Genomic DNA, 21,173 nt, shown 5'->3' on the forward strand with positions numbered 1-21,173 from the left:
TAACCTACTTTCCTTCTATTTTTATTTTCATTAGCCTTCCTTACAAAAGCATTCATTCATCTTACCTGTTTTTAGGCAATGACTAGACAACTTGATATATAAAATATTATTCTTGTTGATCTGCTTTTAGTGATCTTTGAAACTGACTTTTCTTTTTTATGCTTTATTATTTCATTGAAATGATTAACAAAAATTTTATTTTTTGTAGGTTTCTTTGGTTACTTTAGTTGCAAACACTCTCGGCTACTCAGACCTTGGCCCCATTAAATCCCTTCGGACACTTAGAGCTTTAAGACCTCTAAGAGCTTTATCTAGATTTGAAGGAATGAGGGTAAGAAAATGCTGAATTTTCTAATATCCTTATTTTCTAAATGGAGTATAAAATATAAAAAAATGAGTATATAGAAATTATGGACTGTTTATATTTATATGTACATATATCTACATATCTACATATAGATGGACTGTTTATATATGTGTGTGTGTGTACATATGCTTATACATAGCAGTCAGTGCATATTGTTTAACAAAGAGTAAATCAAATACAGTAATGCCTCCTTCACATAATATTATTAGGCAGTAATCCAAATAAGTGATTTCTCCTTTTTTAAATGAAAATCTTCTCTATGCCAGGAAATTTAAGTGAAGGGGACACTATTCATTCTGATAACATCTCCCATGTACAAATTATCGAGGACTTGCCTGTATCCAGTGCTCAAAAAATATTTCATAGGGCACTTGGGTGGCTCAGTTGGTTAAGTGTCTGCCTCTGGCTCAGTTATGATCCCAGAGCCCTGGGATCGAGTCCTGCATGGGGATCCTTGCTCAGCAGGGAGCCTGCTTCTCCCTCTGCCTGCTGCTCCCCCTGCTTGTGCTCTCTTTCTATCTCTGCCAAATAAATAAACAAAATCTTTAAAAAAACATTTTTTTAAGAGCTACCCTGGGTAGGAATCATAAGAAAAAACAGAGAAATGAAGTGGCATCAACCACCACCTTAAATTTCATCCTTAAAATAAATGTTTCAGTGAAAGTAGAATTATCTCCAAATTACATTTGACAAAACTAAAGCTCTGAGAATTTACGTAATTTGTACTAGGCTGCGTGGTGCCTGAAAAAAGATCATTTTGTAGAGATAAATGAGGTGAGATAAATAATGACTAGTAGCAACTTAGCTTTAAGAGGTGTATTAAACCAGCAACTTCATAAAATACATGGAGGACAATGACCTTATTCTCTCTAATTAGTCCACATTCTTATTTATTGCTGTTTTCCTCAAATTTCCTTTTCACCAGCTTTACACTTGCTTTCTCATATTTCTGTTTTTCTCTTGGCTGGGAGTGCCTCTCCCTGCCCTGTCCCAACCCTAACTCATCAGTATAGCAGATACCTATCCAACCAGTAAGGCTCAGTTTAAATTTGCTTTGTCTCTTCACCATCGGGCATAAGTGGGCATCCCCCCGTATGCTCGGACATACAAAATCCTTGTTATATTGTTGTGGGTTTTTTTTTTTACTTATTTATCTGATTGCCTCTCTACCTGTAGTCCCTGAATAACTCAACATGCAGATTAGTCTATCTCACTACTTCTCTAAGTGTAATCCACAGACCAGTCATCAGCATCATCTGAGAACCTATTAGAAATGCAAATGCCCAGGTCCCACTCCAGACATACTGGATCATAAACTCTGGAATGGGGCTTGGAAATCTGAAACCTCAGGTGAAATCAGAGATCTTTTTGTCTAGCAGATCTTCAGTGTTATCTCTGCTAAACTATGACTGTCATGTCTACTGCTTAATGCATTCAGTGTACGAGGCTCCCGTGTATATGAGAGATCATGATTATACAAAAAAAATGATAAATCTAAGTCAATCTTTTTTATCATATAAGAATTGAAAAATTACAAGTTACATTATTATACAGAAAGGTGGTATTGGAATCCATTGGCATTACCTTCATTTTTTGAGCACTGGTAGAATGTTACAATCTATCTAGAATTTATGACTGATTTCTGGACTCAAACAGATAATATCAGTATACTGCATTTTCATGAATGAAGAATATACTTTCCCCTACAAAACTACTTCCCTTAGCAATTAAGCCAGCCCATTATTTTATCCTCTTTGCTCTTTGCTCTTTATCTATAATAGAGCTGAACTGGATGCAGGAGAATGTTTTAACATATTTGGAGGACCAGATATGTCTCTTTAGCATTTATTAACTATGCAGAAAGGATATGTTCCTTCACGCTGCAGGATGGTTCTGAAGAATAAATGAAGTAATGATTTAAGGCATTTTGTAGTTAGCTTCCTTTGAGTCTTGAGGCTCTTAAGCTTACTGACTTTCCCAAATGGCTTCTTATCAGACAGATATGTACCTACCTCCCTCAGAGACCCACCATTACTCACATTCTTTCAGCAAACATTTTAAACACCTGCTATGTGTCAGTTATTATGCTATAAAAAGAGCACAATGGTGAAGAAACCCAGCCCCCCAACACTGAATAGGGACAAAAATCATGGAGAGACAGACAGGGGAACGGTAGTTACTCTAGGACATCAGCTATAAAATAGTAAGCACGCAGTTCTACAGAAACATGGAGGGTGAAGTGGCTTCCTGGGGAAGTGTAGGAGGGCCTCACAAGGAGTTGACATTGGAGCCATGACTGAAAGAGTGGTCCCAAATCCCAGGCATGTAGGAACTCCAGGCAGAGACGCTACCTGGGGGAGAAGCACAGGCTTGAGTGTGCAAGGCATGTTTGAGCAATGACTGGAAGATCAATGGGCCTAGGTGATAAACACAGTGGGGAGGGCAATAGGAAGTGAGGAGGAAAGCATAGGCTTGATAAAGAGCTGGCCACTTTGAACTTTATTCTTTACTCCCGTTCTTCCTAACCCTTTTACTGTCATGTACACTATCAGAATCTCATAAAAATATGAATCATCTCATTAAAAAAGTACACCCATAATGTTTTTCATATAATTTCATGCTCACACGGAACCTCAACAGGTCATAGACCCTAGGGTAATAACTATTGCTCTAGGCCAAAGGTCAACAAACTAAAGCCCCACAGGCTGGTTGCTCGTTTCATAAGGGAAGTTTTACTGCTTCTCAGCCATATCCATTTGCTTATAATTTATCGCCACAGTGGCAGAACTGAATAGTTGCTGCAGAGACCATATAACCCTCCAAGCCTAAAAATATTTAAGAAAGCGTTTGCCAACTCTGCTCTAGACAATCTCAAAAGTAGTCAGGGACGCTTAATGTTTCACCATTTGGAAAAAAGAGGGAGCACAAGGCTCTTACTTAACAAATTGGTCTTTAATGCGTTTGGACTCAAATTCAGACTAGAGTTGAAGTATAAAAAGACATAGGTTTTGAAAGGTGGGGTAATTAGGAAAATCTGGAGAGTGGTAAATGCTACAATACTCTGCATGCAGGAAAATTGAAGTGGCAAGAGGCACTGGTCATTAATGGAAATGCTGAAAAGCAGAAATAAAGGAAGTAGTAAAGATAAACTCCTTCATTTTTATTTTAACTGAGGCAAGCGTTATCTGTATTTAGCCAAGGACTTATATATGAAGTATATTTAAACTTAGAACAATAAATCTGAAAAGTTGGCTCTCTTTTAGCAGATGAAGAAACAGAGGTCGCAAGGTCTGGATTGAATTCACGTATCATACAACTAGCAAAACCAATTAGATAAAAAGGGTTCATACAATAAAAGACTCCTAACCTCAACTCCAGCTTATATACACCAGTAGCTTCTCAATATGGGAGAATTTTAGCACTGGTCATTCTAGGACTATGAACCTTTGAATGTACATTTTATTTATTTGTTATCATTCATACTTAGAAATTTCCTTTTTTTTTTCCCCTAGAGTATGCAGATTTACGACTTCACCTTACATATATCAGGTTTTTGGTTTATTATTTTTATTTTTTCAGTTATTTAAGCTGTGGTATCATTTTAGTTACTTTGTTTTGCATCGTGGCTATTAGTTTCAATGTGTGTTCATCATATATTTTAGTAAACTTGTTCACAGGGCTCCTGTCTCATTTTGTCTTGCTGGGCATACTACTGAGCATAGACATTCAATTAATACATGTTGGTTGGTGGTTTGATGTCTTAAACATGTAAGGGTGGCTTTTCTAATTTCTTTAATTCTGCGTTGTGTTTCATTAATGTTGACCATTTAACATTTTTCCTACTCCTAATCATCCTTTTCTTACTTTTGAATACTAGGTGGTCGTGAATGCCCTCATTGGTGCAATTCCTTCCATCATGAATGTGCTACTGGTGTGTCTTATATTCTGGCTGATATTTAGCATCATGGGAGTAAATTTGTTTGCTGGGAAGTTCTATGAGTGTGTTAATACCACAGACGGGTCACGCTTTCCAACAAATCTAGTTCAAAATCGTTCCGACTGTTCCGCGCTGATGAATGTTAGTCAAAATGTACGATGGAAGAACCTGAAGGTGAACTTTGATAATGTTGGACTTGGTTACCTGTCTCTGCTTCAAGTTGTAAGTGAGCCCTGTCATGAATGCTTGATGTTTTAGCAGACACTAGATGAGGGATAGAAGTCATTCTTTAAATAATCTATTACCTAGGAATTAAACATAAGGTACTTTGTGACTTTAAAAAGGAGACTTGGTCCTTCTTGAACATGTACCTATAAAACATGAGTTAAGAAGCAAAGATTCTGTTGCATTTGAGAGTCATTAATTCATAATTGACTTTTGGTGTCATGTGGCTCCTCGCCGTTTGCACCACCTGAATGTAGCTCCAAAAATAAATAGTTTTTGGACTGCCAATTTTACACTACATGGGAATGAGAAGAACTTCCCACTATCATAGAGGATCCATAAGAAATGGAGAAAAAATGTTTCTTGCCTTGTTCATAAAATTCTTCTCTACCTCTGGAAAAATAAAAGTTCATGTGCAAACTTTGTAGGAATTGTAACAACCTGGAAATAATTAACTAGGACTAAGATTTAGAATGTAACTTGGGACTATGTCCTTTTTGTTCTTGACATAGCATCTTTATATTAAATTGATATTTTGAAATATAGTAAAACTCAGTGATTCAGTGTCACTAAAGGTAACAATGAATGGGCTAAACTCATGTACGGCTATTTTAGAGTATGAGCCTAACATTCAGATTTTATTGTTATAGGCCACATTTAAAGGATGGATGGATATTATGTATGCAGCTGTTGATTCTGTCAATGTAAGTATTGGTCAATATTACACTAAACTTACAATTTCTAAGGCTCCTTAGTTTAGTTCGGCCATTTTCAAATAGTAGCTCCAAGGAGCCCTTGGTATGTACACACAAAATGAAAACTTCCACTTAATAATAGACTAGCAATTATGTGTGCAGCGTTTGGTGACAGAGCTTGCTCAAATTCTGGCCCTCTCGGATCATACGAGCTCTGCAGCTGACTTGGAACAAATTACTTTGCCTCTCTCGTCCTGTTTATTGACTGAAAAAACAAAAAAAATTCAATGTCCACTTGATGGCATTGTTCTGAGGATCCGAAAAGAAAATGTGAGTAGAGCACTTTGCACAGCCTGGCAAAAACAAGTGCTCAATAAATATGTTTATCAAAATAAGAATTCAATAACACATGTTATTCATGGGTTTTAAAAATTTTACTCACAGCTTTTATTGTTTTTATATTTAAAATGCTGTGGAAGAGTTTATGTGAAATGAGTTCCATGGCTAAGAAAGTTAAATCCAGTGGAAGACATTTCTGTCATCAAATGAAGAAAAAAATCAACGAAATTTCTATAAGTATGGTTATCATTTCTTTTACAGTTTTTTTTTCTGGAAATAGAAAACGTACATTAGGTCATGAAGTTACTAAATTGTCCTACCAGTCTGAGAACAAGTACTACATTTAGTTAAGTCCTTTGTAGTCATTTGAAGATTATATTCATATACATAGTAAGCATGTAATAAATATTTACTTAATGTTGAATAAATTTTTAAGAACGTTTATGCTGATCCTTAAAATGCTATGACTTCTGAAAAGCCAAGTTCACCTAGGATAGAACTATTTGGATTAACTTGTCAAACCATGTGAAAAAGAAAATGATTAATGTTATTGTCAACATACTGCTAACTTTTGTTAATTTTATAGGTAGACAAGCAGCCCATATATGAATACAGTCTCTACATGTATATTTATTTTGTCATCTTTATCATCTTTGGGTCATTCTTCACTTTGAACTTATTCATTGGTGTCATCATAGATAATTTCAACCAACAGAAAAAGAAGATAAGTATTTTAAGGTTTTTATACTGCAGTGAAAAATATGAACAATTATTTTCCTAAAAACATGATGTGAAATTTACTTTGATATCAATTAGTAATTAGCTTCATTAGAACTTCATTTATTTTTCAAATAATTGGCCAGAATACAGTACAGATATGCTTAATCTCATTCACCTCTTCATAGAAAATAATTATTTCCTAAGTCATGACTATTTTTAGGCAATATGACAAGTATTCTTTTTTTTTCAGTGTTCCTTATAAGGGACTAATAATTAATCAATAAAAATTAGCATACTAATTATGTATTTATTCAAAACACATTTCCTTCATTCTCTGAGCCACTGTTCTGTGAGGTACGTGGTCCTTGATGGACAACAACACAGGATATGGTTCCTGAGCTCAGGGAGTTTACATTACAGCAGAAAAAATGATACATGTGATGGAAATTAAGATTTGTTAAATGTTGCAAGTGAGATACTCTCCTGAGATTTCTGTTTGATTACCCTTCACATCAACTGTATTAATTTCTTAGGGCTCCTGTAACCAAGTACCACAAACTGGTGGCTTCCAATGACAGAAATTTATTCTTTCTCAGTTATGGAGGCTACAAGTCCAAAATCAAAGTGTTGGCAGGGCCATGCTCTCTTTAGAGCCTCTAGGGGAGAATCCTTCCTTGCATCTTCCAGTGTCTTGTAGATCAAGTGTTACTTGGCTTAGGGAGCATATCTTCAGCCTCTGCCTCCGTGGTCACATGGTGTGCTCCCTCTTTGTGTCTCTTTCCTTTTCTTAAAAGGACACTGGTCGTATTGGTTTACACCTCACCTTAATTTAATTACATCTACAATGACAATATTTCCAAATAAAGTAATTCTGAGGTACCAGGGGTTAGGACTTTAAAATATATTTTGGGGGGGGACACAATTCAACCTAAAACATCCACCATAAAATATATTATTATTATAGACTTCGTCTTATAAATGTGGGCAGCCACAAAAAGGTTAATGATTGACCCAAGATCACACACCTGGTAAGTAAGTGATAGTTTTGATAGTCAGCAGTTGATCCCATATACCTCATATATTTTTTAGGTCCTCTACTATGCTATATCCCCCAATACTATAATATGAAATAATGATAAGTGTAACAAGAAAAGTTAACAAAACCATGACAACAAAAATTAAGTGGGCAGTCAGAGCTAAAAATAGATACAAACAGAAAAAAAACAGCTATAGAAAGATGTACGACTTATGTGACAATTGGTAGGGCTTGGAAGATGAATAAGAAGACTTGTAGCAACTGAGAGGTAGAAAGATGAACAATCCACAGGGAAGGGTAGAGAAATGTGTGAGCACATGCACAGGGCTGACAAAAGAAACAACAATCCAGGAGGAATAGCCTTCCATCCAGTTTGAATGGAGTTTTGAGAACTTCTTTTTAAGTTTTCATGTAAATTCCAATTAGTTTACAGTGTAGTATCAGTATGATGGGTACAATATAGTGATTCAACACTTCCATCCAACGCCCACTGCTCATCACAAGTGCCCTCCTTAATCCCCATGCCCTATTTAACTAGTCTCGCCCGTCCCCACCTCCCCTCTGGTAACAATGGGGTTTTAAGAAGAGAAATAGTAAAAGATGGGGTCTTGTTGAGAGCAGATTTGAAAATCCGTATTAGATCTTTTTCAGTAGGAGCTGATGTGTCACTGAGGTATTTTGAGCAAGGGAGCACATATAATCAGGACACTGGCATTTATTAAGATTTGATGATGTGTCTGATTCTGTGTAAAGTACTCCACATGTGTAATCTTAGGTTTTACAACAAATCTAAAAGGCGTCATATCCTCACTTCCCCTCTCAGAGAGTTTGTGTTATTTGCATGCTATCTGAGAGCTAGGAAGGAGCTTTAGTAGAGATCCAACTGGAGTCTCGTCTTCCAGAGACCATGAAAACTCAGTCCTGACTTAAAAAATGAATCCAATAATGATGTATAAATGATTGGAGAGAGACCAAATACTAGGTCAGACTCTGCATTACCTTCCAACCCAACCACACTTAAGTCTTCAGTTAGTCATTTGCAGCAATGGAGAATATGGGATATGTTCAATGAAGAGATTGTAGGGGATAGAGTCTACAGTACTGTCTGTGATTTGCAAGAGATAAAGCATCTAAGAAGTCTCAGTGTTCCTGTCTAAGTTGACTGAGGTACTGTGGCTGTAGCACCATCCACAGGAAAAGATACCTTTCAAAGATAAGGAGTGGAATCCAAAGAGTGATATTAGATACCGGCTTAGCATCTCAGAAAAGACAAATGAACATGCAATGAAATATCATTATTGTACATGATTGATATTCATAATTGGGAGAAAATTTAGTAAATGTTAAATGTTATTTATGCTTACATTTCCAGATACAGGGGTTTTTTTCAAAGGTATTTTAAAATTCCATCTTCCATTCTTACATTTAATATCTGAGAGGTACACTTAGCTAAGATTATCATATATTCATGCCTTTACATAGAGAATCTTTAAAAATTGATAATTAAACGAAAGTAATTCTACAAAGTATACTCTAATTTTCAATTTAATTATTTTTTTCAATTTTAGTCGTTATAAATGTGTGTATGTAAGCATATCCATGATTCCCTAGTATTCCCTGAATAGTATAAATTAGACATGTATCTAGATAAAGCCATGTGACCATGAACAGAACGGCCACAGCCCTCATTGCTTTAACCTCCTTGCTTTTAAATATTATTCTTGCAACAAGAATTGCCACTGGAAGAAGATAGGATGGGTTGACACCATTACCATTACTCTCAGGCAAAAGTTACTAATTTAGAAGCACTGGCAACTACCACTATCCCCTACCTTCCTTCCAGTATTTCATTTGCAGTTTAAGCTTGCCTTTTGTTTTCTGACCTTTACTGAATGGCTTCAGGTTTCTTTCCACCCTACTAAGAGACAGAACCAACACTTCAATTAACCTACTGCATAGGAGCCTTTCTGCTAGATACTTTGTAGATACAAATTCATCTAATCCATAGCACAGGCTAACGGAAGTGGCATCTTTACACAAAAGTGCTTACACTGGCCTAGTAAGGATAAGTAGCTTGTTTCAAATCAAGTAACAGGTCCACTGGCAGTCATGATCCAAAGGTCTGTTTGATTTCAACACCCATGTTCTTTTCATAGTGTATTCTTGCCTCTTAAGGCTTTTTAACTTCAGTACTTTGGTCTCAGCTGATGGCCCTACCAACTACCCATACCTCTTCATAACCAACCCCACTTTACTAGTTTTTCCAAATACCCTTTACTTATACAGGTAATGTTTTCATTTAATAAGTTCATGTGATTTACAGTTTAATTCATCAGAAAACATACTTGGAAAATTAGAAACAAATTATTAATAGGCTCAAGTTATAAAAGGGAAAACATGTAGTATATTTACACAAAGACCTAGTATAGACCTGGGTACATATGGGTAAATTCTAAGTAAAGCAACCCCTTTTGGTAACTATAACCTTGCTAAGAAGGTTAATAACAACTGCAGTAACAGCAACTAACAATTACTGAGGGCTTGTGTTTCTGGCATGCTGCTGAGTGTTTTAAATGCATTATCTCAATTGATCCTCCCAACAAACCATCGAGGTGTTACAACATGACTTATCCTTAAAGACCCTAAGAAACTTGCCCGAGGACAACAGAGATAGGATTTGAACAAAGATGATCTGACACCAGAACTAAATTGTTAAGTACTATGTAACACAGCCTTGACATAGTATGTAATATTGAAAAAGACCAGCCTGATGTCTAGAATGTCTTTCATCTAGCTTTTAAAGGGATGCATTTTTTATAAGATCTCTAAAGCTACAGTAAAACCAAACCAAACAACACAAGGTCCTCTATTGGAGCATCTTGTAATCTCCTCCTGGTTTCATCCCACCTCTTATTATTTTGGCATTATTTTAAGAGAAGTTAAAATTTGCTACTTTGATTTTTACCTCGAATTCATAGTTCTCTTCCCAGTGTTTTCCTAGCTTCTTCTGGTAAGTTCTTGATGTGTTATGGATTCAGCCGTTGCTCATGAGTGGTTCTCTTAACATTGGCCTGAAGGCTCTCCCTGATGCCTAGTATCAGTAAGATAAATAGCCAAGACTGTATATCAACTAGAATAAAGGGAAATTAAAATGCATTAAGAAAGAAAGAGGAGTCTGGTTACCATTAGGTATTTGATAAATTTTAAAAAATGCAATATAATAGGAAACTGAATATTGCCTGATCCAAGAAAATCAAAGGGAAACCATAACCAGATCATCTTTATTTTTTATAATAATATTTTTTATTATATTATGTTAGTCACCATACAGTATATCCCTAGTTTTTTATGTAAAGTTCCATGATTCATTACTTGCGTATAACACCCAGTGCACCATGCAATACATGCCCTCCTTAATACCCATCACCAGCCTATCCCATTCCCCCCCTCCCCTCTGAAGCCCTCAGTTTGTTTCCCAGAGTCATAACCAGATCATCTTTAACTACAGGACCCTACAAGTTAAGTAAAGATTTGAGAACTGTAAATTCCCAAAATAAATTCCTAATTACATGGATTATACCAATTTATCCCATAACTAAAAAGTTGATATTACAGATCAATGTAGAAAATATGTGAATATGTAAAAATTACAGATAATTTTAAGAAAATTAGCATACCCTAAAAGAACAGGTAGAGCTTCTAAGCATCTTTTGTGAGAGTTAAACTCTTATAGTGTTGAAAAGATAAAAAAAACTTCATTTAGATGTTAGTTATTTTTACTATTGAAACTTAAGGTTGTGTACTCAATTAAGAAGTCCTTTAGAGATAATGCTAAGCGAAATAAGTCAAGCAGAGAAAGACAATTATCATATGGTTTCACTCATTTATGGAACATAAGAAGTAGGAAGATCAGTAGGAGAAGAAAGGGAAGAAGAAGGGGGGGTAAACAGAAGGGGGAATGAACCATTTGAGACTGTGGACTTTGGGAAACAAACTGAGGGCTTCAGAGGGGAGGGGAGTGGGGGATTGGGATAGGCTGGTGATGGGTATTAAGGAGGGCACGTATTGCATGGTGCACTGGGTGTTATACACAAGTAATGAATCATGGAACTTTACATCAAAAACTAGGGATGTACTCTATGGTGACTAACATTATATAATAAAAAATTATTATTGAAAAAAAAAAAGAAGAAGTCCTTTAGGTCAAAGATCCTGGATTAATTGTAATTTTCTCAATACCCAGAATGCTGTTATGTATAATGTTGGCACCCATAATGTTTATGTTGAAATTCCTTTATTGGGATGAAAAAAGTAGCTAACCAGTTTCTTGAAACACACACACAGATATATTTGTTACATGTTCATTTTACAGTAGCCTCCCCCACCCCTTATCTACAGGGGATGTTCCAATGCCCCAGTGGATGCCTGAAACCACAGATAGTACAAAACCTTAAAAACAACATGTTTTGCTCCTACATACATACCTGTGGTAAAGTTTAATTTATAAATTAGGCACAGTAAGAGATTAACAACAATAACTAATAATAAAATAGAACAATATACTGTAATACAAGTTATGTGAATATGGCCTCCCTCAAACTATTTTATTGTGCTGTACATACTCTTCTTGTGATGATGTGAGTGATAAAATGCCTATATGATGAGATGAAGTTAGGTGAATAACATAGGCATTGTGATGTAGCTTGGGCTATTATTGACCTTCTGATGGTGTGCCAGAAGGAGGATCACCTGCTTCCAGACCACGGTTGACCATGGGTAACAGAAACCATGGAAAGGGGTACCACGGATAAGAGGGCACTACTGTTTATTCTTTTTCCATGCTAAAGGAATATGGCATTTGTAAATGAATACAAATGAGTATAAAACTATTTTTGCTATTGTTTTGGCCCCTACTTTTCATTAGAGTCCCAAATATTAGACAAATCATCAAAAAAGATATTCGGTATTCTTATTTCTTATAACCCTTCCTAATATATTGGTTTATTTAGCAATAGAATGACTGATGAAGAAGGGAGGGGGTGGGGGGATGGGGTAACCGGGTGATGGGTATTATAAGGAGGGCATATGTTGTGATGAGCATATGTTGTGTTATATGCAACTAATGAATCATTGAACATTACATCAAAAACTAATGATGTACTATATGCTGGCTAACTGAACATAATAAAAAAAATTAAAATAAAATAAAATGCCTGATGAGACAAGTAGCAGATAAAATGAAATATCAGCACATAGTTTAAAATAACACAGGTTACCTCACCAAAAGAAAATTGGGGCAATAATTAGTATATGCAATATATATATTTTACATATGCACATTACATTATTTATGGAGAGTCATGGGCCTATATCTAAGTAATTATTTAAGACATTTTATTTATAGCTATGTAACACATAATAAAATGCATTTTATTTCTATATAAAACATTTTTAACCTGTCTTAATGATCTGAGGAAAGATCTAGACAATGATTCTGGTTTTAACTAGGTTTATTTTTATTTCTTTACCTTGGAGGTCAAGACATCTTTATGACAGAAGAACAGAAGAAGTATTATAATGCAATGAAAAAGCTGGGATCTAAGAAACCACAAAAGCCAATACCTCGGCCAGGGGTAAACAAAACAAAACAAAAAAGTAAAACCAGTTCATCCTTAAACAACACAGGTGTTAAGGGCACCAACCCTCTACACAGTTGAAAGTCTGTGTATCAACTTTTGACTTCCCCGAATCTTAACTACTGATAGCTTACTGTTGACCAGAAATCTTACCGATAACCTGAACAGTTGATGAACACATAGTTTACATGTTATATGTATTATATACATATGTGTATACATACATACATTCTTACATAAGGTAAGCTAAAGAAAATGTTATTAAGAGAATCATAAAGAAGAGGATATACATTTACAGTACTATACAGTATTTAAGAAAAGTTCATGGATTAGTGGACCCATGCAGTTCAAACCTGTGTTGTTCAAGGGTCAACTGTATATGTACACATATATGTCTCTGGCATATAAACTTTCAAATTATTTTTAATTCATCTTTAATGTACAACTAGTTCTTAAACATAAATGCTAATATTTGAACAAAGGTCCTTATAAAATTAAATGTATGTATTTTGAACATTATCATACTTCTTAATATTCTTATTTTTAATTTTTCTATCAAAATGAAAAGTAATTATATATATGGTTTTACTTTTATATTAGCTACATAGCTTACTACAAGTACAATGGCCTGTAGAGGATACATATAAAATTTACTTTTGATTGAAATGTATTTATCTAAATGATGATCTTATGATGTAGTGACTGCTATCTATCGGTAGGGTAACACTAACTTGCAGATTTTTGATATTGTGACAGATAGCTAGAGAAGCAGTTGGACTGATCATGAATCTAAACTTTTTTTCTACCGTGACATCAAAGACCAGAATGGGCTCAGATGGAAATAGTGAGTCTTAGCAGTCAAAGGATAGTTTGTATTCCTCTAACCATTGGGGGCAAACAAAAGTTTAACTGCATTATATGCATTTCAATTTATATTCAACGTAACATACCCTGCCAAAGAGTCACGGCTGAAGACAAAGCCAGTTAGTACCCAGCTGTCTACATGAGGATCACCGGCACTTTTTAAGTGGACTCATTGCCGGATCTCAACCAACCTACTGAATCACAATCGATGGATCTGAAGCCCTGGTATTTAATATTTTACTTGCCCTACTTGATCTTGGTAAGATGCCTTAAAACTTTCCTATGCAACTATTAAAAAGGATTTTAAAAGCTATGTTTCCTGGAAAGCATAACACTGGCGGTGAGATTAAAAGGAAAGGTGACATGTAAGTATGGATGTGTATGGAAATCTGTATTCTATACATGAAAGAGATAGGAAATTATAGGTCTCTGATACCATAGCAGTCATATCAGTGCACGACCATGTAACATACTAGCTAAAATAATATGACAAAGTAGAAATTTAGAGACCTGTTATTTTATTAACTTGAAATACTTCAGGTAGTGGAGCTGAAGTTTTCTTAGTAAAAAATTACCTATGACTATGGCAATTCATGTATAACATACCAGGGTGGATGAGTTTAAAAGCAAATGTTAGTATACACAACCAAGTGAAATCTGGCTGGTCTGGTATATAGCAGAAGTCAACAACAAAAACAAAAAGTTTTCATTCTCTCTGAGTTAGATTTAACTCATTAATAACATTTCTTCTAGAAATCAAGAACCTATGACCAAGGATAATTTATGCAACTTTTGAAGACATACCTTTTCAAAATATTTTTTACTAATGTAATGATGATGAATACTTGCAAAATCTACGCTACATTCCATATTTCTCTTGTTGGATTTTTGTTTTGTTTTTTTTTTTTCAGAACAAATTCCAAGGATGTATATTTGACCTAGTAACAAACCAAGTTTTTGATATCACCATTATGGTTCTTATCTGCCTTAACATGGTAACCATGATGGTAGAAAAAGAAGGACAAAGTGAATACATGACTGATGTTTTATATTGGATAAATGTGGTTTTTATTATCCTCTTCACTGGAGAATGTGTGCTGAAACTGATCTCCCTCAGACACTACTACTTCACTGTAGGATGGAACATTTTCGACTTCGTGGTCGTAATCCTCTCCATTGTAGGTAAGACCATTTTGAATCAAACTATATTACACATATGCTCAGAGAAGCTTCTGAATTCTTGAATGTAAGTTTTTTTGAGTACATGAGTAAAATGAAAGAAAGAGGGAAACTTTAAAACAACAAAATGAAATAAAGACCTCTGTGTTAGAATTCCTGGGTTCATGCTCCAGGTCTCGAAGCCACAACTTTTCTATTTATTGGAAGCATGTGATGCTCCTTGCTATTTGATTTCCAAGATTATCCTTCACAGAAGTAGCAACTGTGTCTACATGTAGGTAAGTAGTAGAAAGACCTATATGTAGGTAGGAAGACCAGTGCAGAATCTGAAATCACTTCTAGTTTTAGCACATCATGAGAACTGTCCCTTGATTAATGATCGTTAATAGCCAGAATATGCCTGACTCTTTGTGAAAATTCTTTCTGAATTTGAAGTGAAGGTAAGGCCTCAAGAAATGCCATTTTCATTTCTTATGGCTTCATTCGTGGCAATCCATAAAACAGAATCATTTCTCAACCAACCCCGGTCATGGCCGTGAATCACAGTACATGATTTTATACTTCTTCCCCTTTCATTACTATAGCTGTTTCTCTGTCCTCTTGTTTTCTCAGTATCTGCACATGCCTTGCCCAGTATTTTAGGGTTGCATTTATTTTTAGAATTACAAATTTTAGACAGAAAGAGATTGTGGAGATTATTTAATACACATTGAACTTACAGATGATAAACAGCCAGGCCCAGAAAGGTTAAAGGTCACATAACCTAACACCTCAATATTAAGTACCATGTCACTTAGAAGAGGCATTCAAAATCAATTTTTGAAATAAGACTATTAAGAAAGTATTAAGATATAATAAAACAAATTAAAATTTAGGTAGGAATCTCAGAATAATAACAAGCAAAATAGTGGAAGCATTCCCATGAAGTTGGGAAGAAAAAAGATTCCTCTGTCACCTCTATTTTTAACAGTGTTGGCTGATGCAATTAGATAAGAAAACAGAGGGGTACATGGAGCAAATGATCTTCATCTTCAGATCATATTATGACATGCTTTAAAAATGAAAAAGAATCAAACAAAAAAAGGGATTCAATTAGAATTCAGAAGGTACAAACTTTAAATTTCATGTATCAATATTCATAAATGTTTTATATGTGGACAAAAAATTTAGAAAATATACCTAAAGAAAAATCTCATTTGCATTTGCAATAAAAATAAAGTAAAATATCCAGTAACAACTTTAATAAATGCATAAGACTTCTATGAGGAAAGGTAACATGCATAAAAGAAGTCTTAAATAATTGGAAGGCTTTTCTTAGATAAGAAGGCTATCACTGTAATCATGACATTTTTGAAATAAATTAATTTGTAAATGCAGTGTTGTCCCAATGAGAATATCAATAAGTCTTTTTGCCTGACGGAAATAATATATTGGCAATGTAAGTCTAAGTGATTCTAAAATTTATCTGGAAGAAAAATTAAAGAAATGAGGGGTGCCTTATATTGCTAGATACTTAGATTATTATAACATGGATGAAGTAAAACAGTGTTTTAAAAAGCTCAATGGGTTCATATAGATAATTCAAAATTTAACGTCACCATATAGAGAATTACTAACTTGCTCAGTAGAAAGATAACATGAATCAAAAATTAAAGTGTAAAAAAAATAGATTCAGGAAGAAATAGATTTATAACTATGAACCTGAATAGTCCTTCCAATTTATGACAAAAATTTGAGTCTATGAAGAAGAAAATAACAGATTATATAAAAAATCAAAATACTCTATGGAGTAAAACTCACCACCACCTCTCCCCAGTCAAAGAGATTGAAAGACAAAACACAGGGGAAAATTGTATGTAACATGTAAGGCCAACAAAGGATTAGCACTTTCAGTAGAAAAATAGTCCTCCTAAATCAATAAGAAAATAGTAAATCTCTCATTAGAAAAATGGGCAAAGGACTTGACATGGCCAGAAAGAGAAGGTTGAAAGTAGCCAACAAGCATACAAAATGTCCAATAAACAAGAAAAAAATGTGGATTTTTTTCTAACAGAAAATTTATGATGAGATGTTTTGAAACATCATAAAGATTTTCTGGTAAAAATTCTAAAGAACCACAATACTGGTTGAGCCTGTGGAGGATGAGCACTTTCCTATATCCCTATGGAGAACTGTACAGGCTTTCTGGAGATAAGTTTGGTGATATATAAGAAAATTTTAAATGCACTGTTTGATATTCTGTAAGTATATTATCCAATGATGTTCATGTAACTAGAAAAAAATATACCTATTTTATATTTATCTCGGCCAAAAATATTGAAAACAACATAAAATTCTTCAATATGTGGTTATTTGGACAGAATATTATAAAACTATGAGAAATTACGTTGTTGCCATTTGAATGGAAGTACTTCCGTGACATGATGAAGTGACTCAAATGGATTATAAAAAATGCATATGTAACACAATTACATTCATATGATAATGTGTGTGTGTGCTTGCACAGAAAAATGTCTAAAGTGATACTCAACAAAATAGTAACAGTTATTATAATGGTATTTCAGGTGATTTAGATTTCCTTTTAAGCATTTTATTGTATTGCTTGAATTTTCTACATGAGTAGGTATCACCTCTATAATCAAAAATTATTATGGAGGAAAAAAAATGTCCACAAACTTAGTAAAGGGAGGGGAAATGTCACAATTGTAACATCATTCATTTTCCTTTGGGATTGCTCAATCTTTTGTTATGAAATTGCTTTCAATATAAAATGACAGTCCTGAATCGCAAGAGAGAAGATGGCAGATAAAATTATTTAAAAGTCATGATTTTCTGTAGCATGGAAATTTAACTATTTCCATCCCCTCCCTTACCAGGTATGTTTCTGGCTGAGCTGATAGAAAAGTACTTTGTGTCTCCTACCCTGTTCCGAGTGATCCGGCTTGCCAGGATTGGTCGAATCTTGCGACTGATCAAAGGCGCCAAGGGGATCCGCACGCTGCTCTTCGCTCTGATGATGTCCCTTCCGGCCTTGTTTAACATCGGCCTCCTGCTCTTCCTGGTCATGTTCATCTACGCCATCTTTGGAATGTCCAACTTTGCCTATGTTAAAAAGGAGGCTGGAATTGATGACATGTTCAACTTCGAGACCTTTGGCAACAGCATGATCTGCCTGTTCCAAATTACCACCTCTGCTGGCTGGGACGGACTGCTAGCACCTATTCTCAACAGTGCGCCCCCTGACTGTGATCCAAAAAAAGTTCATCCTGGAAGTTCAGTTGAAGGAGACTGCGGTAGCCCATCTGTCGGGATTTTCTATTTTGTCAGTTACATCATCATCTCATTTCTGGTCGTGGTGAACATGTACATCGCTGTCATCCTGGAGAACTTCAGTGTTGCTACTGAGGAAAGTACTGAGCCCCTGAGCGAGGATGACTTTGAGATGTTCTATGAGGTCTGGGAGAAGTTTGATCCCGATGCCACCCAGTTTATAGAATACAGCAAGCTCTCGGATTTCGCAGCTGCCCTGGATCCTCCTCTTCTCATAGCCAAACCAAACAAAGTCCAGCTCATTGCCATGGACCTGCCCATGGTCAGTGGGGACCGGATCCATTGTCTAGACATCTTATTTGCTTTTACAAAGCGTGTTTTGGGTGAAAGTGGAGAGATGGACTCTCTCCGTTCACAGATGGAGGAAAGGTTCATGTCAGCAAATCCTTCTAAAGTGTCCTACGAACCCATAACAACTACACTGAAACGAAAACAAGAAGATGTGTCTGCTACTGTCATTCAGCGTGCTTACAGACGTTACCGCTTACGGCAAAATGTCAAAAATATATCAAGTATATACATAAAAGATGGAGACCGAGATGATGGTTTGCCCAAAAAAGAAGATATGGTGTTTGATAACATTAATGAGAACTCGAGTCCAGAAAAAACAGATGCAACCCCGTCCACGGTCTCTCCACCTTCATATGACAGTGTGACAAAGCCAGACAAAGAGAAATACGAAACAGACAAAACAGAAAAGGAAGACAAAGGGAAAGATGGCAAGGAAAGTGAAAAATAGAGCTTCGTTTTTGATATATTGTTTACAGCCTCTGAAGGTGATATATTTGTGTTAAATAAGACTCTTTTATGGAAGTCTATGCCAAACTTTTTATCGAAATATTCTCAAAGTCAGTGCGGTGACTAGCTCTGATTCCCTAAAATAGGTGGGCAGCGTGAGCAGGTGGCTACATTTGCATCAGTAAATGATTCTGTACGAATTGGAAGAGTACGCTATAGGGATTCTTGATTACAGCAAACAAAGCGGATTTAATTTTATTTGCTTTTAATAAATCAGAAGACCATGTGGAAAATGTTCGCATCTGCCTTGTCATCTTTTCACAGGATTGTAAACATTCGTGTTTCCCATGCAAATACAAACACACACCCATCTATCATTTGGATATCTATGAAAGTATTTTACCTTGGCTTTGCAATGAAATGCCCTGATAGAAGGAGTAGCCATTAGTAATGAGTGTTTAGTCAACACGGCTTGTTAGTAGGGAGCATGACTCTTCTCCGTGTGCAGAGGTCATTCTATATTTTGGGGTGCTTGCATTTATTCCATACTGCATCAGAACCAATTTTTATGTGCCTATACAATGCCATAGGATTAAAAACATATGTAGGCTATTCATTTCAACAAATATTTTTCATTCATCGTGACTCATAGACCAACCAGGATAAGACTTACCTTTAGAGTATTGTGCTTCATAGCCTGCCTTTTAAAATGTCCTTCTTTGTTCATACGATAACCATGCAACATGAAAAATTATTTTAAGTACATATCACATTCCTCAAAAGAAGAAAATACGGAAGATGCTTAAGAAAAGAAGGAAAGGAAGAAAGCTTTATTTACTTTGATTTATACAATCTAACACTCCACTGGGCTGCCCTAAAACACCAGTAGTGACCCAGCTCTTCATCTGTTTGGTCACAAATTTCTGCTTTCTCATGCAGTATTGTCTAGTCATTCTTTAGCACGAAGCAAAGTTAATATTGTCCTTCAGTGAAGTGCTTCCTGATGTGCAGATATCTGTTTGATACTGTGGTCCATGCCTCAGCAGATGCGGCTTGGGCAGAGGCTGGACTACATCACCTGCATACCGTCCTACGTGCGGATGGCAAACCTTCAAGTCACGATGTGTGGCAGCCTTTCAACACAGACCTGTGTTTAGTATGAGTGAAAGATCAGTCAACGGCGATTCTTGCCACCCTGCTTTCTTGCCAGTAACTTACTTTCCTAGTTTGTGCTATTAATCCTTTTGGACCTTTCTCTTTCATTGATAAAAATGAAGACAACGTCACTTTCTCCTTAAAATTCTATGACTATGAGGTGTATTTCGTATCAATTAATAAAGTACCCTGAGCTTATAGTTTACCAACCGCATATTCATTTTGCTTTAGCTGCTGTCCACCTACCAAGGATTATAAATCTAGTTTTAAAAAGTCCTTGTTGGCGATGGCTTGAAAAGAAATGGCCATGATGCATTTTTTTCCATGAGTTTATTCCAGGAATATGAGCTCTTTATTCTATCAAGTTACTTATGCATAGACAAAAATTGAGTTACGTAAGTAGGAAGTAATTTTATTTAGAAGATTTTGTAGGAGTTTTCAAAGCAAGTATGTATATCATTCATTTGCTTTTCTAAATTAAAAAAGAACATAAATTATATTTCTATAATAAATAAAACATTTTTTGTTGTTCTGGCTAGTTAAAAATGAAGGAGCTTTAAAAATACCTACGGAAATGAAGAGTATGGGTAGAGAAAGACAGAAAAAGGGACAGACTAAGAAACACAGGTATGAGATCAACAGACAAAAACAGAGACATTTCCACAGAATTTTGTATCTCAAACATTTTTAAATTGTGACATATTTTACAACATCCATGAGGGAGAGTATCACTTCTAGACATTTGTCCCAAGGTACATATGAAATGAAATCTAGGGCCAAAGATTCTTTGCACCTACATTTAATCACTCATCTTAGGTTATTCGAGCCTCTTTTTTATTTAATATGAAAGATACCACGCAGTGTTTCCCTAGACTATGTAGAGCATTGCATTGCATACCTGCTAAGCCTGTTGAAAACAGGTTTTGACAATTAGGGAACCATACAAAACATA

General features: G+C 35.4%; 1 protein-coding gene across 1 annotated transcript in view; it reads left to right on the forward strand.

Annotated features, from left to right (window-relative positions):
- SCN9A (sodium voltage-gated channel alpha subunit 9) overlaps positions 1-19,474 on the forward strand; it is a 162,588-nt gene extending 143,114 nt beyond the window's left edge. The window contains exons 21-27 of the mRNA XM_008687055.2: positions 209-331; positions 4,245-4,526; positions 5,180-5,233; positions 6,150-6,287; positions 12,848-12,952; positions 14,731-15,001; positions 17,875-19,474. Coding sequence (XP_008685277.2) covers positions 209-331; positions 4,245-4,526; positions 5,180-5,233; positions 6,150-6,287; positions 12,848-12,952; positions 14,731-15,001; positions 17,875-19,067 — 2,166 coding nt within the window. The 3' untranslated portion in view covers positions 19,068-19,474. The remainder of the gene's footprint in view (positions 1-208; positions 332-4,244; positions 4,527-5,179; positions 5,234-6,149; positions 6,288-12,847; positions 12,953-14,730; positions 15,002-17,874) is intronic.
- The last annotated feature ends 1,699 nt before the right edge of the window (positions 19,475-21,173 follow it).

Source organism: Ursus maritimus, unplaced genomic scaffold (genome assembly GCF_017311325.1).
Source record: "Ursus maritimus isolate PB19 unplaced genomic scaffold, ASM1731132v1 scaffold_1, whole genome shotgun sequence".
Classification (NCBI taxonomy): Eukaryota; Metazoa; Chordata; class Mammalia; order Carnivora; family Ursidae; genus Ursus; species Ursus maritimus.